This window comes from Crocuta crocuta, unplaced genomic scaffold (assembly GCF_008692635.1).
Source record: "Crocuta crocuta isolate KB4526 unplaced genomic scaffold, BGI_CrCroc_1.0 scaffold266, whole genome shotgun sequence".
Lineage (NCBI taxonomy): Eukaryota > Metazoa > Chordata > Mammalia > Carnivora > Hyaenidae > Crocuta > Crocuta crocuta.
Genome location: NW_027531005.1, coordinates 1,193,588 through 1,212,440, shown reverse-complemented (window position 1 = coordinate 1,212,440; position 18,853 = coordinate 1,193,588). Strand labels below are relative to the sequence as shown.

The following is an 18,853-nucleotide window of genomic DNA, read 5'->3' as shown; positions in this document are numbered from 1 at the left end:
ATAGGGTAAGAAACCCCTAGATTCGTTGGTGGGATCAAAGGTAGCACAGGGAAGCAGAATTAACACAAGCCTTCAGACTTGGTAGACGGGTTATATTTGGGAAGTTAATTTAGTGGGTGGTCAACAGGATAGGGAAGGAAGAGCATTCCAAACATCCAGAACAGCAGGTGCAAAGACATTCCTACATGGTACAAGAAAGCATGTTCTCTTGGGGAATAGAAAATAGTTCAGAATGATCAGCAAAAAGAGAACTTGAGGAAGAGTGAGGATGAGGAAGTTGAAGAAGGAGGCTGAATCAGATCAGGAAACGGCATGAGTGTCTTGCTGAGAAGTTTTCAAAGGGCGCATGGCTGGCTTAGTTGGTAGAGCATGTGACTCTTGATGTCCAGGTCATGAGTTCAAGCCCCATGTTGGGCATGGAGCCTACCTTAAAAAAATCCAGCCGAAGTCTTCAAATATTACTCTTAGGTAATAAGTCATTGATGAATTTTGATTAGAGCAAGTACATAATCTTATTTGTGTATTTGAAAATCACTTTGGGGTCCATGAGAGGAGGGTGAGATGGAAATCAGGAAGACCTGTGAGAAGGCTATTGCAAAATACAAGCCTAAGGAGCTTGACCTGAATAGAACAATGGCAACAGGGAGCAGAGCAAAGAAAAAGGGTTCCAGAAATATCTAAGAGATAGAATGAGTAGGATTTGGCCATTGGAGGAAGCATATAGAATGACTCCCAGATTTCTGACTTTGGCCATTGAGTAGATACAGTTGGCAGAATTTTCAGAGCGAAGTGCTAATTTGAGTTTTGGATTAATTGATTCTGAGATGGCTGTGTGACAATCAATAGGCATGTAGAGTCGACATGCTTCATATACAAATCTGAAGCCCAGGAGAGGGGACTGAACTAGAGATTCAAATACAGAATTCAGCAGCAAACAGGTGGCTGTAAGAAGCCATAAGATTTTCCGGAGAAAGCATGTAGAGTGAGGAAACAGACGCTTGGGGATGACAGAAAGAGTTACATTTAATGGCCGAGAAGAGGAAGAGAAGTCCACATAGGAAACTTAAAAAGAAGAACTTAGAAAGAGGATGAAAACCAGCAGAAGTGGTACCCCACAAGTCAAGGGAGAAAAGAATTTCTAAGAAATTCATGGGGCGCCTGAGTGGCTCAGTAGGTTAAGTGTCCAACTTCGGCTCAGGTCATGATCTCATGGTTCTTGCGTTCGAGCCCCTCGTCGGGCTCTGTGCTGACAGCTCAGAGCCTGGAGGCTGCCTCGGATTCTGTGTCTCCCTCTGTCTCTCCCTGCCTCACACTCTGTTGTCTCTCCCTCAAAAATAAACATTAAAAAAAAAAGAAATTCAAAAAAGTGCCCATGGAGTTCATTGATCATCAGTGACCACACTGAGAGCAGTTTTAGGGGAGTTATAATGGCAATATCCCAACTGCTATGGATTGAGGAACCTGTGAACGAATCCTTGTAAGTGTGATGGTGGGTGGGAAGAGTTGCGGGAAGTCGAAGCGTTCCTTCATCGAAAGCAAAGTGATCTACTTAGAGGGAAGTGTGTGGGCATGCAGGGAGGAGAGGGGTTTGTAGTAGTGCTGAGTGAGAAAATCTTTAAATGCCACTCTCTGCCAAGTTTCTGCTCGATATCTTTCTCACTTTCATGCTAAACTTGGGGAAATATCGCTTTGCCTTTTCATTCTCTCTTCCCCTTCACTCCTTAAAACCACTTTCTTAGTAGTCTGGCATTTGTGTCTATATATAAACAATGACTTTCAAATCACTCATCAGTGACTTTTGTGTTCCACCTAATGTACATTGTGTCACTGAATACTATTTGTTCCAAAGAATGAATATGTCTGCTCTGATTGTGTCAATTATGTAATTCTGATTTCCAACAATGAAACAGAAACATAAACTCTTATTTCCTCCCAGCCTCAGTGGAATGCTGGAGGAATTGATAAACTGAAATTGTGAAGCATGTGGAACATCTCTGAGATAAGCAACTATAATTACATCATTTTCCGAACAGGATTGTTTAAGGGATTAAATGAGATGACATAATAATTATTAACCTTGTCTGATGATCAAATTTGTAATAAACATCTGGCATATGATAGTAAACGGTAATGGCTCTATATTTTAATTTGAAAATTAGCAAAATAAAATTTAGTAACTGAAAAAAGATCCAGCTATTTGGAGGTGTTTAGGTAGAAAAATATTTGGTATTTATGAGATGATATATCTTGAAATTTCTTCAAAAATAATCTCTTGTGTTAGGGGGTGGAGTACAGGAATTGGCCAAGCGATTGAAGGTGGGCGTTCATTATTCTAGTTTTGTATACATTTGAAAATGTCATGATGAAAAGTTATCATTTGTTCCACTTTAGTTAGTTTCAATCGATGCAACTATGTTGACGCAGTACACTTGGCATATTGAAATGTAATGAAAACCTAGTTTGTAACTGGTCAAATACATGGCTTTTTGAGACTTAAACACCTTGCACCCCACTCCACTCCTCAAAGTAAGAGAGAGATACAAGGAATATTTCATTTGACATAGACACAATGCCTTGAATTTACGGCTTTTATAATATCATAAACAAGCTTCATTTCAATAATTAGCCTTTCTGTTGTACTTAAACTTCACTTATCATGAAAAAGAAACTACAAGTCCCAGCAGGCACTGCAGGACCCACGTCATGTCGAGGACTTCGCGTCTCGGAACCGGTTGCCCTCGCCTAATTTGAATGAGCATATCGCGGCGAAAATGACGGATGTGACCTACAGCAGATTTTTAAGTCTTCGTCCGCCTGAGTCTGTCGAGCGTGCCATTCCGAGACAGCGTGGTGCCTCTGTTCAGGCAGAGCTTCGGGCAGCCTCACCATTTTCCGGGGCTTCCGTGCGGCAGGAGGGCTCCGTTAGTGGCCTCCAAGATGGCGACGCTGTTGGCGGTAAATTCGGGTAAGGGCACCCGGGGCAGAAGGGAAGCTGTGGGGCAGGGCAATGCTGGGTTCTTCAGCGAGAGACCCGGACCGCGAGGTTCCTCGCAATCCAGGCCTCCACGTGGCCATGGTGTTTGTTCCTCCCTCGCTCTGGGCCTAGAGTCCCACCCCTCCCCAGTTTGAATGGCGCGCGTCGGCGCTGCGGCTCCAGCCCTCGAGTTGGGGTTTTCGGGTGGAGGCACGGAGGCTCAGTCCCCTGGAACCCGGCGTCCAGTCTCTAGCAGCCCGGGGCTGAGCCTTGTTCCTTCAGCTCCCCGCTCCATTCTGTGTCTGCGGCTCGGGTTTCGCCAAGATAACACAAGTCTCCCGCAGTGAGGCCGGAGGACCCGAGGCAACTACCAGTCAGGAGCGCAGGCTGAAAACTCGCACTTCAGAGTAGGCAGCGAGCCCCTCAGAGCTGTTGAGCAGCCGTGTAGGAAGGGAGGCTCTTGGATTATGAAGTCTGCGGTCCGGAAGGTGGCTGGGGCGGGGGTGCCGATGACTCCCAGCTCTGCGCATGTGGCGCGCGCGACCCTGTATACCCACCCCCTCTGCCTTGGGAGCAGGAGGTCTTCTGGGCGGGCTGGAATCGAGAAGGTAGTGAAAGGAGCTCTGGAAGATGTGGGGTGGGTTCTCTCTTGGTGATTCTCAGCTTTGGGCGGTACCGCCTCCAGAGGCTTTGGAAAGAGTTGGGTGCATTTTGATTGTCACAATTCCTGGCGCCTGATGGGCGGGGCAAGGATGCCAAAAGCCCCGCACAGGGCCGAGCGGTTCTGAAAACAGAATTTCCTACCCAGAATGAGGTGCAGTTAGCATTTTCGGTTTAATTAACAGCATATCTGTGTGGCAAATGCTAGTAGAGTCTCACTCAAGAGTGGTATTTACTGGGCGCTTTTTCCCCCTCCTGTCTGTGCAGTCTTTGTTTTTTTTTGGTGTGTGGAGGGGGGGTGCTGATTCTTCTTTTCACAGGACTGATATCCTTGTAAGTGGACTAAATTTGAATTTTTCAAATCAAACCATTTCAGAAATACGGTCATAAATTATTATATAATGATGAAGGATTGTGTTTGTTGAGCACCAGGTATGCCCCCAGGCACTGTACCTATGTGTCCTATTTGCATTATTTCACTTAATCCTTTTTGTACAACGATGGGATAGCTGCTATATGAATACAGACTGGGAAATAAACGCTTAGGGTGTTTAAGTAACTTCCCCAAGGTTATACAACAAATGATGGTAAGCCAGTCTTAGGTACTTAAACTACTTAAGTGCAATGTAATTAGTTTTATTACATCATATATATGTATGTATATGTATGTATATATATATATATATAAATGCTGATAATGAAGTGCTGTTCTTAACATTGCTGTCCCGATCTCCTACCCAGATGTAATCATAAAAGCAAGGCTTGCCTGTTGTATGTGTGGTTATATTCCTTCTTTAGTCCATATCCTGTTACTACCATTAAACATAAATCATTGAAGGAAGGAGGAAAAAGAAATAACTAACAACTGCAAAGAGTATACATTGTATAGTAAGGCCTTGTGACAGGAGTGTGTAATTGACAACATAGAAAGGAAACATCTTTCACAGCCAAGAGTCAGGAGAAAAAAATGTGTGTGTGTGTGTGTGTGTGTTTGTGTGTGTGTATACATGGATAATTAAACATCTTAAGGAAACAGCCATAGATGGATGAATGGGATAAGCAAAATGTAGTATATGCATGGAGTGGGGTATTATTTGGCCTTGAAAAGGGAATCCTGTCACATGCTACAACAGCATAAACCTTGAGGACATTCTGTTAAGTGAAGTAAGCCAGTCACGGAAAGATAAATACTGTATGATTCTATTTATATTTGGTATCTAAAGTAGCCAAACTCCCAGAAACAAAGAATGTTGGGTACCTGAGGGAAGGGGGAAATGGAGAGTTGTTAAATGGGTAGAGTTTCAGTCGTGCAAGATAAAAAGTTTCGGACATTTGTTGTATAACAATGTGAATGCACGTAACAGTACTGAACTGTGCACTTAAAGATGTTTAAGACCGCCAATTCTGTGTTAGGTGTTTTTTACCACACACACACACACACACACACGCAAATCACACATCTTATGGTTGCAGACAGGGACAAATAGAGGTTGTAGAGCCTAAGACCTATGCTGAGTTGCAGCTGCCTGCTTTACTGGTGCTGTGACCTGCACCATCCCAGCTGAGTAGACGCACAGGCTCACTGTTAGTGAGCAGCCATTGACACTGGTTGGCAGGCCTTCTGTGGCAGTCTGGTCACCCCTGTCCTGTTCACAGCAGTGACTATTTCAGACCTTTCCCGTACTCTTGAAATCTGCAACTTTCATCTGACCCTTCAGCCTCCTAGTCATAGACAAGATAGAAGCCAGTGGGCATGAACTCTATTTTTTTCACCCTCAAACCTAGAAACCTAGATATATCTATACCCTTTTTAACCAGTTTTCCCTGTAACTAAGTTAAATCCCACCTTTTATGCCCTTCTTCCTATTACCCCTTCTCTCATGTATTCACCTCTCTTTCTTGCCCCTTTTCTTTCCATATACCTTACCTTTTGATCTCCTTTCTTCCCCACCTCTGGCCACTGTCAGTCACTGATTGGCTTGCCCCTTTTGATCTTGCTCTCCTGCCTCATTCCAGTTACTGCCCTCTTCCTCTGTTCGCAGTCAGACCTTTCAAAATACTGATCAGTATTCACTGGTACCATTTCCCTACTCCTTCCTCTACTCACTCTAGTCTCTTCCCATCCTCCTAAAAAGCTCTCAATAAGGTTAATATGCTTTTCTGTTTCAACTAAGTACCACAGATCTTTTAGGGTGAAGACCAACAGCTGTAACACGGGCTAGGGAGCCCTGCTCGCTGTGCGGTTGCCTCCCTTACCAAAGCCTCGTTTTCTGTACGCGCGCTTGGCTTGTTCAGTGCTTTGGGGGTGCAGTGTTCCCTTTTACCATGGGAGCCCGCGTGCTGTCCTCTCTTCCTGGAATGTGTGTCTTCACCTCCTACCCCTCAGTTAACTCCATTCTTGATCCTTCAGATTTTGTCCTAATCATCACTTACTTAAGGAATCCTTCCCTTCCCTGGCCTCCCTGACTAGGTCAGATTCCTCAATTTTGTCGTCTCCTGGCCCGGCTACCTCTCCTCCATCGCCCTGGGCCACTTTGGACATTACTTTTATGTCTGGCTGTGTGATTACTGTGTTTGGTCCCTACACTGTAAGCTCACCAGTACCTAGTACATGATAAATGAGTGAATAAATGTGATTTGCTGATATAAATGTGATTTACTTACTACATAAGTAGTGATTTGGAAGGATTTATAGCCTCTTTTCATTTGTAATCACAGAAAGATACTTATGAAACTTTGCTAACCAAAGACAAATCAGAGACAACTCTTTGTTGCACTTACCTTCTGTGATGTATTGATGTTAATGATAGACTACAGATGCCAGTAGACATGAAGTTTCTGGTAGATTTTTGACCAGTTACTGGATTCCTCTCTGTCTCCTAAAAGGGGGGAAATTTTTCTCTAGAACTCAGCTTATAATGCTAAATATGCTTACTGCAAAGAAATATTTTGGTTCTTCAGAAGTTCTGTTGTATATTAAGTGTTAACTTTTACAAAAGACAATTTACTTTTGTCAGCTCTTTGTCAGAATTTTTATTTTTTTTTAATGTTTATTTTTGAGAGAGAGAGAGCGAGCACATGTGCACGAGTGGGGGAGAGGTAGAGAGCGAGGGAGACACAGAATCTGAAGCAGGCTCTAGGTTCTGAGCTGTCAGCACAGGGCCCGATGCGGGGCCAGAACTCAAGAGCCACGAGATCATGACCTGAGCGGAATTCTGATGCTTGACCGACTGAGCCACCCAGGCCCTCCAATTTTTTTTTTTTTTAATTTATTTTGAGAGAGAGGGAGGGAGGGATGCGCCGAGAGTGAGAGAGAGAATCCCAAGTAGGCTATGTGCTGTCAGTGTGGAGCCCAGCGTGGGGCCCAAACTCACAAACCATGAGATCATGAGTTGAGCCAAAATCAAGAGTTAGATGTTTAACCCACTGAGCCACCCAGGCACCACTGTCAGAATTTTTAAATATCTGTGGTAAGGCAGATTTCAAGTTGGCCTAGGAGTTGTTTTTGATACCTTTTTTTTTTTTTTTTTTTTTTAAGATTTTACTTTGAAATATTTCTGTACCTAACGGGTGACTCAAACTCACAACCCTGAAATCAAGAGTCACACACTCAACTGACTGAGCCAGCTGGGCATCCCTTGATACCCTTCTTTTGTACCCTGTGCCAGTTCTGGCTCTTTTCTTTTAACAGCCCTTTTTCTTTTGGTTTGACTGCCTTCATCCTACTTTAGGTTGCATCCCCTTATTAGCTGCTTCCCCGCCCATCATCCTTGGTTCCTGACACTTGGTGTTCTACTTAATCCAGCAACCACACCATTGCCCGTAGCACTAACTTAGTTTTGTCAGGTACTACTTGAAACTTTCCTACTTACCAGTAGGAAAAATTCCATTTTGGCCTGGAATGTAGGGCTCAAACCTCCTCTGTCCTTTGCAGGTATAGAGAGCCAAGAAAATGATCTCTAGGGAAGTCAGCTCCTCACCATCCAGCTAGCACCTCACTGTGGCCTGCGGTATTTAGGGGTTAGGTTCTCGTTTTGACAGGCCTGAGCTCTTATTTGGTAGTGTGTCCAGAGTTGATTGGATCATAGTAATTGATGTTCTCTAATCAGACTCAGACAGATATGTAAACTAGTATTTCAATTTATTGATCTTTAATGGGAAGTGTATCTGCATGGGTGCTCATGTTGGTTGGTCAGCACATATTTTACTCTAGAAATTTATGTGACAAGCTATATTTTTTAATCAGAAGATTGGCAAGAACGGAAGCAAAGCAGGGAGTGGACTGAGTGCCCTTCTGTGAGGTCTAGACCTGCTGATTCCCATCCCTGCATCCCCGCACCAAAGACCTCTGGCTTCCTGCCCTCCCCTTCAGATTAGGTTCTCCCTTTTATATGTTCTAGTACTTCTCCATCATCTTTTGGTGATCTTATCATTGTATTTTGAATTCCGTCTTTAATGTCCTCTGTGTCAGTCTCTGAGTTCCATGAGGACTGGCATACTGTCTATCTTGCTTGGTCCATAGTCCCTGGCACATAGGAAGTGCTAAGTAAATACTTGATGAGTGAATGAATGATCTGGATTGACTACTTTAGTCTGTCCTCATCCTGCACATTTCCCCCCTTAAAAAATTTTCTCGATGCATGGTCTTTTCTGACAACATTGGTCATAGTGCAGTGAACATTTAACACATTCAATTAGGGTGCATTATCATGCCATCTTACTGCCCTGGTAGGTTGGGATGTTTGCTTTCTCAGAGAGAAGTTAAGCATGTTTACAGACCACCCTTTAGAGTTTGGGCTATAGATTAGCTTCACGTTTCTGGAGTGACTGATTGGTTTTGCCTTGTTTCCCTTTCAGAGTCTTTATAAACACGTATGGACACCATCTCTGATTGTTTGCAAACAGAAACTTGGGTCTACAGGGAGTGTTATTCAAACAGTGGGTCTAAAATATATTTCATGAATTTATTTCATGAATAAAATAACAGGATACAAAATGTCAGATTTCATGGATGTTGATTGGATATAATGAATGAATATTAGTATTTTATATACAACTTTTCAGTTTTACGTAGGTACTGAATTGAGACATGGAATATTTACACGGGTTCTAGTTAAAAAAGTTTGAAAGCCGCCACTCTTTAATCTCGCTATAGGTCTTTGAATTCTCTTGTACACTCTTGCACCTGCCTTTGAGCCTTACCTCCCACTTTCTCCGGGCTGTTCTTTGTTACCCAGATTTTCTCCAAATTGCTGCACAAATGCAGCCATCTCTTAGAAATTCTTGAGCATCGTTTTGATTTTTTGAAATTCTTTCTTCTTTTGTGGCAACAATGGTATTCCCTCTTTGTATTATTGTTATTGAGATTTTTCACTTATATATGCTTTGTCTCCAGAATTTGATTATGAGTTTTTAAGGATCAGATTGTTTCTCATGTCCCCTATAATATTTTATTGTTTATTTATGAACTGAAACATTTTTAGGTAAGAGAATTTGGCAGGGTTAGGCTGAATTTGCCTAGGTATGTCTAGATGTGATCTTAATTTCACTTACCAGCTGTGTCAGAAATACCTGTATTTATTTCAGACATTTTCATTTTCCAAGTGTTATGTATGGAAGTAATACAGTGTAGTGGTTAAGGTACATTCTGATGATAAACTGCCTGGGTTCATAACTCACGTATCCAGTGTGACCCTGAATGAGTTTCTTGACCTTTCTGCCTCAATTTTCACATCTATAAAATGGAAGAAGACGTAGTGCTGACCTCATAGTGTTCTGAAATCAAATAATAATGTGTAAAGAGCTTAGAACCATTCTCAGTAGCAAATAGCAAAAGCTCAGTATTGTTTATACAAATTTGTAAGTGTTCCATATTTCTAATGTTGTTTTTTAATAGCTAGTGTCCCAGCCAAAATAAACTTCTTTTTTTTTTTTTTAGCTGCCAAGTTTTACGAAATCTGATCATTTGTCCCTATTCCTGCTTTTACTTGGATGATAGGGACTTGTATTTATTGAGTGCCTATGATATGCCAGTCACTGTAATGTATATTTTACCTAGTTTATCTCATTTAATCCCTTCAGCCCTGTGATGTAGATATCATCTAGCAAGGTTATTTCCTCTCTCCATGTCATACAGCTAATAAAATGGCAAAACCATAGCAGATATTCCCGTTTAAAGTTGGGATTTACTTTATGTTATATTAAGCTAGATAAAATGATGCTTATATTGTTGTGTGAGAAATGTGATATGTGTACTTTTATATTACTGTTTGGTTTGTATGTATAACTGTATATTTAAAAGTAGCCTCGATGAGTGTGACTGAAATGTGTAAACAGTAACCTTACATTATTTTCCACATGTATGTTTTATTTGATGCTGGTTTTTATTTATTTTTTCTTGAAGCTGCTAGTCTATGGGGTCCTTACAAAGACATTTGGCAAACAGTGGGAAATGCTCTTTGGAGAAGACAACCTGAAGCCGTCCACCTTCTTGACATGATACTGAAGAAACACAAACCTGACTTCATCTCACTGTTCAGAAACCCAGTAGGAAATTTTCTATTTTGCTTCTTGGTTATGCTTTTTTACTTGTCCTTGTCCACTGATTCAGGTTTTCTCTAAAACTGTAATTTTTCCTAGGAGCAGTTATTATCTTCATTTTGTTCTCCATAGAAGTTAATATGTATTTATCTCTAGCCAGGAGATATCTTAGTAATAATTGAATGCAATTTATAAAGTTTAATGTATTCAGAAATATGAGCGTCCTTGGACTCTCTGACCTATAGTTAATATATCTCTTAAGCCTAGTAAGAAAGATTAGTCATTTTGTTTATTTCCAGGTACTCTTTGAACATTTTAACTTTTCATAATGTTATGGAAGTTGTGTTAGCTGAACTGATTAATTTCTCTGTGTCATTACTCATCATCTTGAAATCCCTTTCAACCAGGAAGAGAGTACTTAGGTGCAGGGAATTCTTGTTTCGAAATTCCTTTCCTTGTCTATAATTTTCTTTTATAGACTAATAAGAACCGTTTTTCCCCCCCCAGAAATGGCCTTTTTCGCTTTTTTCTGCCGTCTTTAGTAGAAAGAGCCCTAGCCTGAGAGACAGTTGAGCTGAGCTCCAATCTTGGCTCTGCCACTAGAGTTGTAGGCTAGGGAAGTCACCTGATTTATCTGGGCATCAGCTTTTCCATCTGGTAAAAGAGGAGTTGGATTAAATGACCTGTGTGGCCTTTTTCAAGATGTAAATTTCTAAGACTTTATGATCCATCAAGTAATCGTATATTACATGTTATTTGCTAACTATTTGAACCAAGTAAGGCTTTTTGGGAATAAGACTACATTTTATATAATATATTAATAAACTATCACTAGCTCTACTAATTGATCCAACAATTCCTATATACATTTGTTATTTCCCACTTGGAGACCTTATTGTTTTTATTTATTAAATAGTAACTGGAAAAGTTTCTTACAGACTTGATAAATAGCATACTATTTGTGTGCTTTCTCAAAATTTTGTATTTCATAGGTTGGCGGGGACAATTATTGAGAAGGTAGTAATAGCATAAAGTGTTGGAATGAGCGGGAAGTGTTACCTCATGAAGGCCTAACTATAGATTGTCTGATAAACAGTACTTCTTTTGTCATGGTTCCAGTCTACCTTATCGTGGATTAACTTCTCTAGGTAATAATTTAAGACCTTGTTTCCAGGATACTATTTTATCACCTGATTCTGTTTATTTTTACCGTTGTAGCCAAAAAATGTCCAACAACATGAGAAAGTTCAGAAAGCCAGTACAGAGGGAGTTGCCATCCAGGGTCAACAGGGGACCCGACTTCTTCCTGAACAGCTCATTAAAGAGGCCTTTATCCTTAGTGACCTTTTTGAGATTGGAGAATTGGCAGCTGTCGAACTTCTGCTCGCCGGTAGGTTGACATGTAACTGAACCTAGGTAAGGGAGGACAGAATTATAAAGTCGTTCGCTCAGGATTTAAAGTGTTGTATCATTAGGTTCCAAAGTAGTTTCTAAGGATGTAGTACATTTGAAAACCATATTTAAAACATCTCCTTTTGTTTATCTCTGACTAATGGGAAGACTTTAGTGATTGGAGTTGTTTAAGGTAATTTAGCTGTTTTAAGATAGGGTTTTACGTGGTAATTTACTAGCAAAGAGTCATTGGCTGCATCTCACAAATCTTTTGCACAAAGAATGTATTGTCATATGGTGAGTAAGAAAGTAAAGTCGCTTTTTTTTGGAGTTTCTTTTTGACTGGGGTGATTCAGATAACAAATGGGTTAAAAATAAGAATTTTAATAATACTACTAGGAAGAAAATAAAACAAGACAATGGGATATAGAGAGATGGGGGTCTTCTAGAGGGCAACTATAAATAGGGTACGTAGAGAAGGCTTCTCTGGAACAATTGACCTGAGACCTGCCTGATGACAGGGTACTAGAGTTGGTGACCCAGACAGAGCAAACAGCAAGTGCGTGAGGTGAGGCCACAGGCCCACTACAGAATAAAAAGACCATGGATAAAAGAAATGCAGGAGCCTCACAAAGATGGGGAGGATAAGGAGAGAGTAGGAATCAGATCATATTCAGTCTAATTGCAATGGGAAGTTGCTGACAGTGGCTTCAAGCAGAAGAGTTACATAATCCAGAAAAAAATTTGAACTTATTTCTCTGGCTGCTATATAGAGAAAAAGTTGAAATTTCCATAAAGTAAGCAATTCATTTTCATTATAACAGAGGAGCCTTGTGAAGAAGCCATGTGGGCATTTTAATTGAAAGAAAGTCTCATGTGTTTACAGATGTGACGTGGTTTCCAAAATCCTTTTTGACCTAAGGCTGAATTAAAAGAAGTATGATATTGAGAATGAAGGAGGTAGTTTTCCCATTCTGTGATGGTAATGTTAACTGGAGTTTTTAGTTTAACTCAGAACCTTGATTTGGCAAACATTTATTTTATGTTTAGTATGGACCAGCCACTGTGTTAAGGCTTCAGGGAGAGAAACATGAATAAAACTTCAGCTAGTATAAAGGAACTCATAGTCTAGTAACTGGGAAAGACGTGGAAACAAATAATTATGACACAGGTGCATTAATCCCATTTTATGCACGATTTAGGGATGGTCCAGAGACAAAGGGATTAAATTGAATTGACCTCAGGGTATACAGAGAAGTCTTCACAAAGATCATGAGGTCTAAGGTAGGTGTTGAAATATGAATAGGCGCATGTGGAACAGGTGTGCACTCAGGAGGACGAAGGGCGTCCAGGCACAAGAAATGGCCTGCACAGAAGTGAGAAGGTGCAAGATGAATTTGGGGACAGGACAGAGTGGCCTGATTGTGCTACGGGGAAAAGATAGCTTTAGGAAATGAAACTGAAACTAAAAAAGACAAAAGTAGAAATGACTCAAAAGAGAGCAATTAAAACGGGGAGGGAACTGGAAACATAGGAAAAGTTTCTTTAATTTTCAGAGAAAACTTGAGGGGAAGAAACGTCCAAGTATTGGAAAGATTTCATGTGGAAGAGGGTAACATGGGCGTTAAAGAACATTAGATTCAGTGGACAGCAGTGAGACCGAGAGAGTGTTCCCCAGCATGTAGAAATCAGAGATGAAGGTGAGATGGAGCGTTCAGGAAATGGTGAATTCCGTGTTACTGTCAGTGTCCTGAAATAGGTTGGATGGCCTCTTGTAGATGTTGTGGAAGGAGGAACACAGTGTTTGAAGAAGAGGACCCTTAGGGCCCCTTGAACCCCAAGGTTCTGTGATTTCTTTGAACTGAACATTGGTATAGTCATTTTTATCTCATCCTAAACATGTATGTGTATATTTACTAGATTATTTCCCAACTCCCTTTTCTAGGAGAGCACCAACAGCCCCATTTTCCTGGTCTCACCAGAGGACTCGTAGCTGTTCTTTTATACTGGGATGGAAAACGATGCATTGCAAATTCCCTGAAAGCCTTGATACAGTCTAGACGAGGAAAGACATGGACCCTTGAACTCAGGTCTGTTTGCTTCTTAGGATTTCAAGCTTTATTAAAAATTACCTGAAGAATTACTATTTTAATTATTAGAAATAACATAAAATTTTCAGTCTAGTATGTATAATTTAAATAAGATATATAACATAGCTGAGTAATAAATACTTCTTATTCTGCAAAGAATGACAGATTAAAGCTACTTTATTTTGTTAACAAATAGAATTCTTTAGAGTTAGAAGTTTATTGATGCTTAGTTATCTAGAAGGAACGAAAAGAGCTGGGTTATAATTCATCCTGGTGTATTTTTCTAGTCATGTAACATTATTGTCAGGACCATTTGCTATATCTGTATGATGAAGAAGTGTATACATTACTGTTCACTGTAACTTTCTCTATTGATTTCTTTTCATTACAGTCCAGAGCTGGTTTCCATGACAACACGCTTTACAGATGAACTGATGGAGCAAGGATTGACTTATAAAGTGCTTACTCTGGTGTCGCAGATTGATGTGAACAATGAGTTTGAGAAACTGCAGCGGGAGAGAGGTTTGGGCAGTGAAAAACATCGAAAAGAGGCAAGGGTTCAGGGAGATCGGTTCTTGGGTTGTCTGTGTCAGACCCTGGCAGAAAAGTCACGACAATTTGAACATTCAAATGTGGGCATAGAAAATTGCTAACATACATTAAAATGAGAGGCATCTGTGTCCAAAATTGACTTGTAGCTGTTTCCACTTCTTTCTAGTCACTTATATGCTATCGTAGCTCTTTTTCTGCAACGAACTCTTCAAGAAATTGGTCATCCCAACAAGGAGCTTGGAACTTAAAATGAGGAATTAACAGTAGGGTTTGTTGAGAATTCCAGAGGTGAGAGGTTAGGGTCGCTTGTGGATTCAGATGGATTCATTTTGTTGCTTAGCTCTGGAAAAGGTAGTTTATATTTTTGGAAGAAGACCGTGCCTCACTGTGATTTATGTGTACTGATGACCCTACATTTTTCTTTCTAGGTTTCGGATCTCATCAAGGAGTGCAGGCAGTCTCTGGCAGAAAGCCTTTTTGCCTGGGCTTGTCAGTCCCCTTTAGGCAAAGATGACACCCTGCTTCTTATTGGACATTTGGAAAAAGTGACAGTTGAGGCGAATGGTTCCCTGGATGCAGTGAACCTGGCTCTTCTTATGGCCCTCCTGTACTGCTTTGATACCAGTTTTATAGAGCAAAGCACAGAGGAGCGAGATGGTAGTGGATTTTATACCTGTTCATACATTAATAGTTTTAAAAATGAGATTAAATTCTGGAGATAACATTTCAGAAGGGTAGTATTTTATTTTTTTAATTTTTTTTTAGTGTTTATTTTGAGAGAGAAAGACAGACAGAGCACCAGTGGGGGAGGGACAGAGAGAGAGGGAGACACAGAATCCGAAGCAGGCTCCAGGTTCTGAGTTGTCAGCACAGAGCCCGATACGGGGCTCTAACCCATGAGTGGTGAGATCATTACCTGAGCCGAAGTCAGATGCTTAACCAACTGAGCCACCTAGGTGCCCCAAGAAGGGCAGTATTTTAACTAACATAAGAAATTGTAGATTTTTTTCCTGTATTTATTCCTGTGTGTGCAGTTCATCCATATTTGAATATTTACATAAAAGATCACATTTAAAAAATTCTGCACCCTGTTAGATGTCTTTATTATCCGAAAGTTTTGGAATAGGAAAGTGATAAAGATTATGGNTATTTTAACTAACATAAGAAATTGTAGATTTTTTTCCTGTATTTATTCCTGTGTGTGCAGTTCATCCATATTTGAATATTTACATAAAAGATCACATTTAAAAAATTCTGCACCCTGTTAGATGTCTTTATTATCCTTTTCAGTTTTGGAATAGGAAAGTGATAAAGATTATGCAACACATGTTCATGAGTTCTGCATGTGTAATTTACTTACTTGCCTATTTCTTTACATTTTATTCACATTTCAGCCTTTCATGAAAACATTCTTGGGGAGGATAACTATCATTTTCAGTAATATATCATCTTTGATTTGTATTGTCTCTGAGATATATGAAAACTTTACTTGATGACCTTATACATAATTACTGCTTAGAAAAGAGGATCTCAAAAATGATTCCTGCAGAGGAAAATTATTGCCCTTTAGCGTCATAGGTATTTATAGTTATTTTAACAGTTATCCCCTGTCCACTTCTGATCCTATCATCGGCATCTTCTTTCAGTAGGTAGGTCCCTTCATCTTTGGTGACCATCCTTAGACATTGGGGAAAGCTAATGGAAAGCATAAGTACTCCTTTCCTCCAGTCAAATTATCACACAGTGCTTTGGGCGTCACAGAAAGCGCTATTTGGGCTCATGTAGGAATGCTGCCACTTGAACGCATTCGTCACATTTCTTGTATTGAATGAAAGGAAGCACAGAATTAGGTGGGGGCAAGCTGTGTTAGTGGGAGCTTGTACGTGGGACTTGGCAGCAGCGAAATGAAATGCCTGGAAAGTTTCATAGGCTAGGAGGTAAGGTTTTTGTATTAGGTTGTAATTTTATCAATTTAGGATGCTGATGATTAACTCATTTTAATTGTAATTTCCTTTTGGTTGTTCTATATATGTTTGATTAGTAAATGGGGAGTGAATTATTAGTGCATATATAATAGTAGACAGAAAATTTCAAACTACAGGAAATTAAAGAATGCATTCTTGGTTAAAGGTTGGGAACCACTGGAGCACCTGGGTGGCTCAGTTGGTTGAACCTCTGATTTCAGCTCAGGTCATGATCTTGCGGTCTAAGTTTGAGCCCCACATCAGGCTTGCTGCGCTGAAACTGCTGTCAGCACAGAACCCACTTCGGATCCTCTGTCCTCCCCCTCCCCTGCCCCTCTCCCACTGTGCATGCCCGCTCTCTCTCAAAAATAAATAAACATGAAAAAAAATTTTTTTAAGTAAAAGAAATATTAAAGATTGAGAACCACTGACCCAAAGGAAGTACAAGAAAATAAGTAAAATAAATTAAATCCTCTTAGGTGTCAGAGGTGTTTTCCATTTTACTATTTTTTACAGATTTATACTGTTCTTGAGAGAGAGAAAGTTCACAAATGGGGGAGGAGCAGAGAGAGGGGGACAGAGGATCTGAGGAGGGCTCGTGCTGACAGCAGCCAGTCTGATGTGGGGCTCGAACTCATGAACCGTGAGATCATATAATGACTTGAGCCAAAATCAGACGCTCAACCAACTGAGCCACCCAGGCTCCTCAGAGAGAGAGAGAGAGAGAGAGAGCGGAGGTGGGGTAGAGAGGGAGGGAGAGAGAGAATCTTAAGCAGGTTCCACACTGACTATGTAGCCTGTCAACCTCAATCTCACAATCTCCCATTTTTTATTTATTCGGAATCCTGTGCTTGTTTGAAGTACCGGAGTATAATTGAACTATAAATGAAAATAATTATTATTTAGCAATTTCATCTGTTATAAGAGTAAATGCTTGTTTGCAATTTGGATCCTTGTTTTGGCCTTTTTTGCTTGATATTTTAAATGTAGGCATTTATTTATGTAGTAAAATTCTGTCCCTTTTTTTTTTAAGATTTTATTTTTAAGTTATCTCTACACCCAACATGGTGCTCGATCTCACAACCCTGAGATCAAGAGCTGCCAATAGAGCTAGCCAGGCAGCCCAAATTCTGTCTTGTTTGATCTTTAAATAGCACTGATTTATATTTTAGAATTTATATGCAGAAAAAAATTTAAAGTACACTTATAAAAATCCATTGAATAAAGAATTAAAATTTAGAATTATTGTCAATTGACAGTGTATTTTTGGTTTGTCAAACACTGATAGTCATAATTCATTGATAATTGTACTCTGATTTTCTGATTTTTTGCCAATTCCTGTGTATCAAAAGTGAGGATTTCTCTACCTGTTGGTATAGTGGTCCATTTTTGTGTTTTCAGATATGATTCATCAGCTTCCACTGTTGACAGAAAGACAATACATCGCAACGATTCACTCCCGCCTTCAAGACTCACAGCTTTGGAAACTGCCTGGGCTGCAGGCCACCGTTAGACTTGCCTGGGCACTGGCACTGAGAGGAATATCCCAGCTACCTGATGTGACAGGTAAAATGATTGCAGGTAACTTACTTACGAGAAAGAACATACCAACTTGAGTGGTATTTTGAAAGAGATGTTATCTTTGACATACATAAGCACGAGCGCTGGAAGTATCTGGAGTTGTATTAAATGAAGCTTTGGAATGTGGTAAAATGCAGACTTTTTTCCCCTGGTTTCCGGAAAGAAATTTTATGAAATGTGGTTTCCCTTTCTTGGAGCCAGTGACCATGCTGTTTTAGTTTTTTTCCCTTAAGAGTGTAAAATTTTGAAATGGCGGTATCACAGTAATCTTTTAAATTAAAATTTATGATTTCTTCTTTTATGTTTTCCTCCTTGGTTTTGTTTGCATAATAATTTTTCACAAATTAAATACTGGTATCATTTTAAAAGAAAATACATTAGAAAGGAGATGTTTGGATCAATTGAGAATGGATATGGAAGTCTGACTTTAATAGTCTGTGACTGACTATAGCATATCCTGTTCTGCTGTTGACATTCATGTAATTCTCATATTATAGTGGTTTACTTTAACAGGACGAGAACTGTGTTTTGTTGTAATTTGAAGCCCAAAGAACTGTCACTTGTTTTTACGGTAGATCTGGAAAGATTCTGTTAAGGTTCATGATCCATGTCAGTGTTATCTGGTTGTGGAGTGTCCACAGATTCTAGTAGTCTTCTCAGTTGTGTGAATCTAGAACGTTTTGTTCACTAGTGTCCTACTGTTCACAAGGAGACTGCAGAAAGCTTTTTTTTTTTTTTTTTGGTATTAGGGTGTCTTTCCTTGGCAAAGTATTTTCTATATTAAAGGTAATTCATGGCTAATTAGACATTCATACTCATGTATAACTTTTATTTCTGAACTATACACCTCATTCATTTGTGAGTCTTATTTTAATACTCTTCTGGCATAAAATTATCCTTTAAACTTTTAAGTGGGCATGTGGTAGTTAAGTTCATATATTGTGATTTACTGTACTCTTGCCTTCATCTGGAAAGGTAGAGAAGAATGTGCTATAGTTTGCTATTGATGAAAATAGGCTTAGGAATCCATACCCGGTTTTGAGTCCCAAATCTTTAGCTACTTAATCTCTTTACTTTTACATGGTCATATTTTTTTTTAT

At 39.9% G+C, this 18,853-nt stretch overlaps 1 protein-coding gene across 1 annotated transcript in view; it reads left to right on the top strand.

Moving 5' to 3' along the window:
* The first annotated feature begins 2,936 nt into the window (after window positions 1-2,936).
* NUP205 (nucleoporin 205) overlaps window positions 2,937-18,853 on the top strand; it is an 84,974-nt gene continuing 69,057 nt past the window's right edge. Inside the window, exons 1-7 of the mRNA XM_077770672.1 lie at window positions 2,937-2,965; window positions 10,038-10,180; window positions 11,393-11,564; window positions 13,512-13,656; window positions 14,048-14,207; window positions 14,637-14,865; window positions 17,574-17,738. Of these exons, the coding sequence (XP_077626798.1) occupies window positions 2,938-2,965; window positions 10,038-10,180; window positions 11,393-11,564; window positions 13,512-13,656; window positions 14,048-14,207; window positions 14,637-14,865; window positions 17,574-17,738 (1,042 nt within the window). The 5' untranslated portion in view covers window position 2,937. The remainder of the gene's footprint in view (window positions 2,966-10,037; window positions 10,181-11,392; window positions 11,565-13,511; window positions 13,657-14,047; window positions 14,208-14,636; window positions 14,866-17,573; window positions 17,739-18,853) is intronic.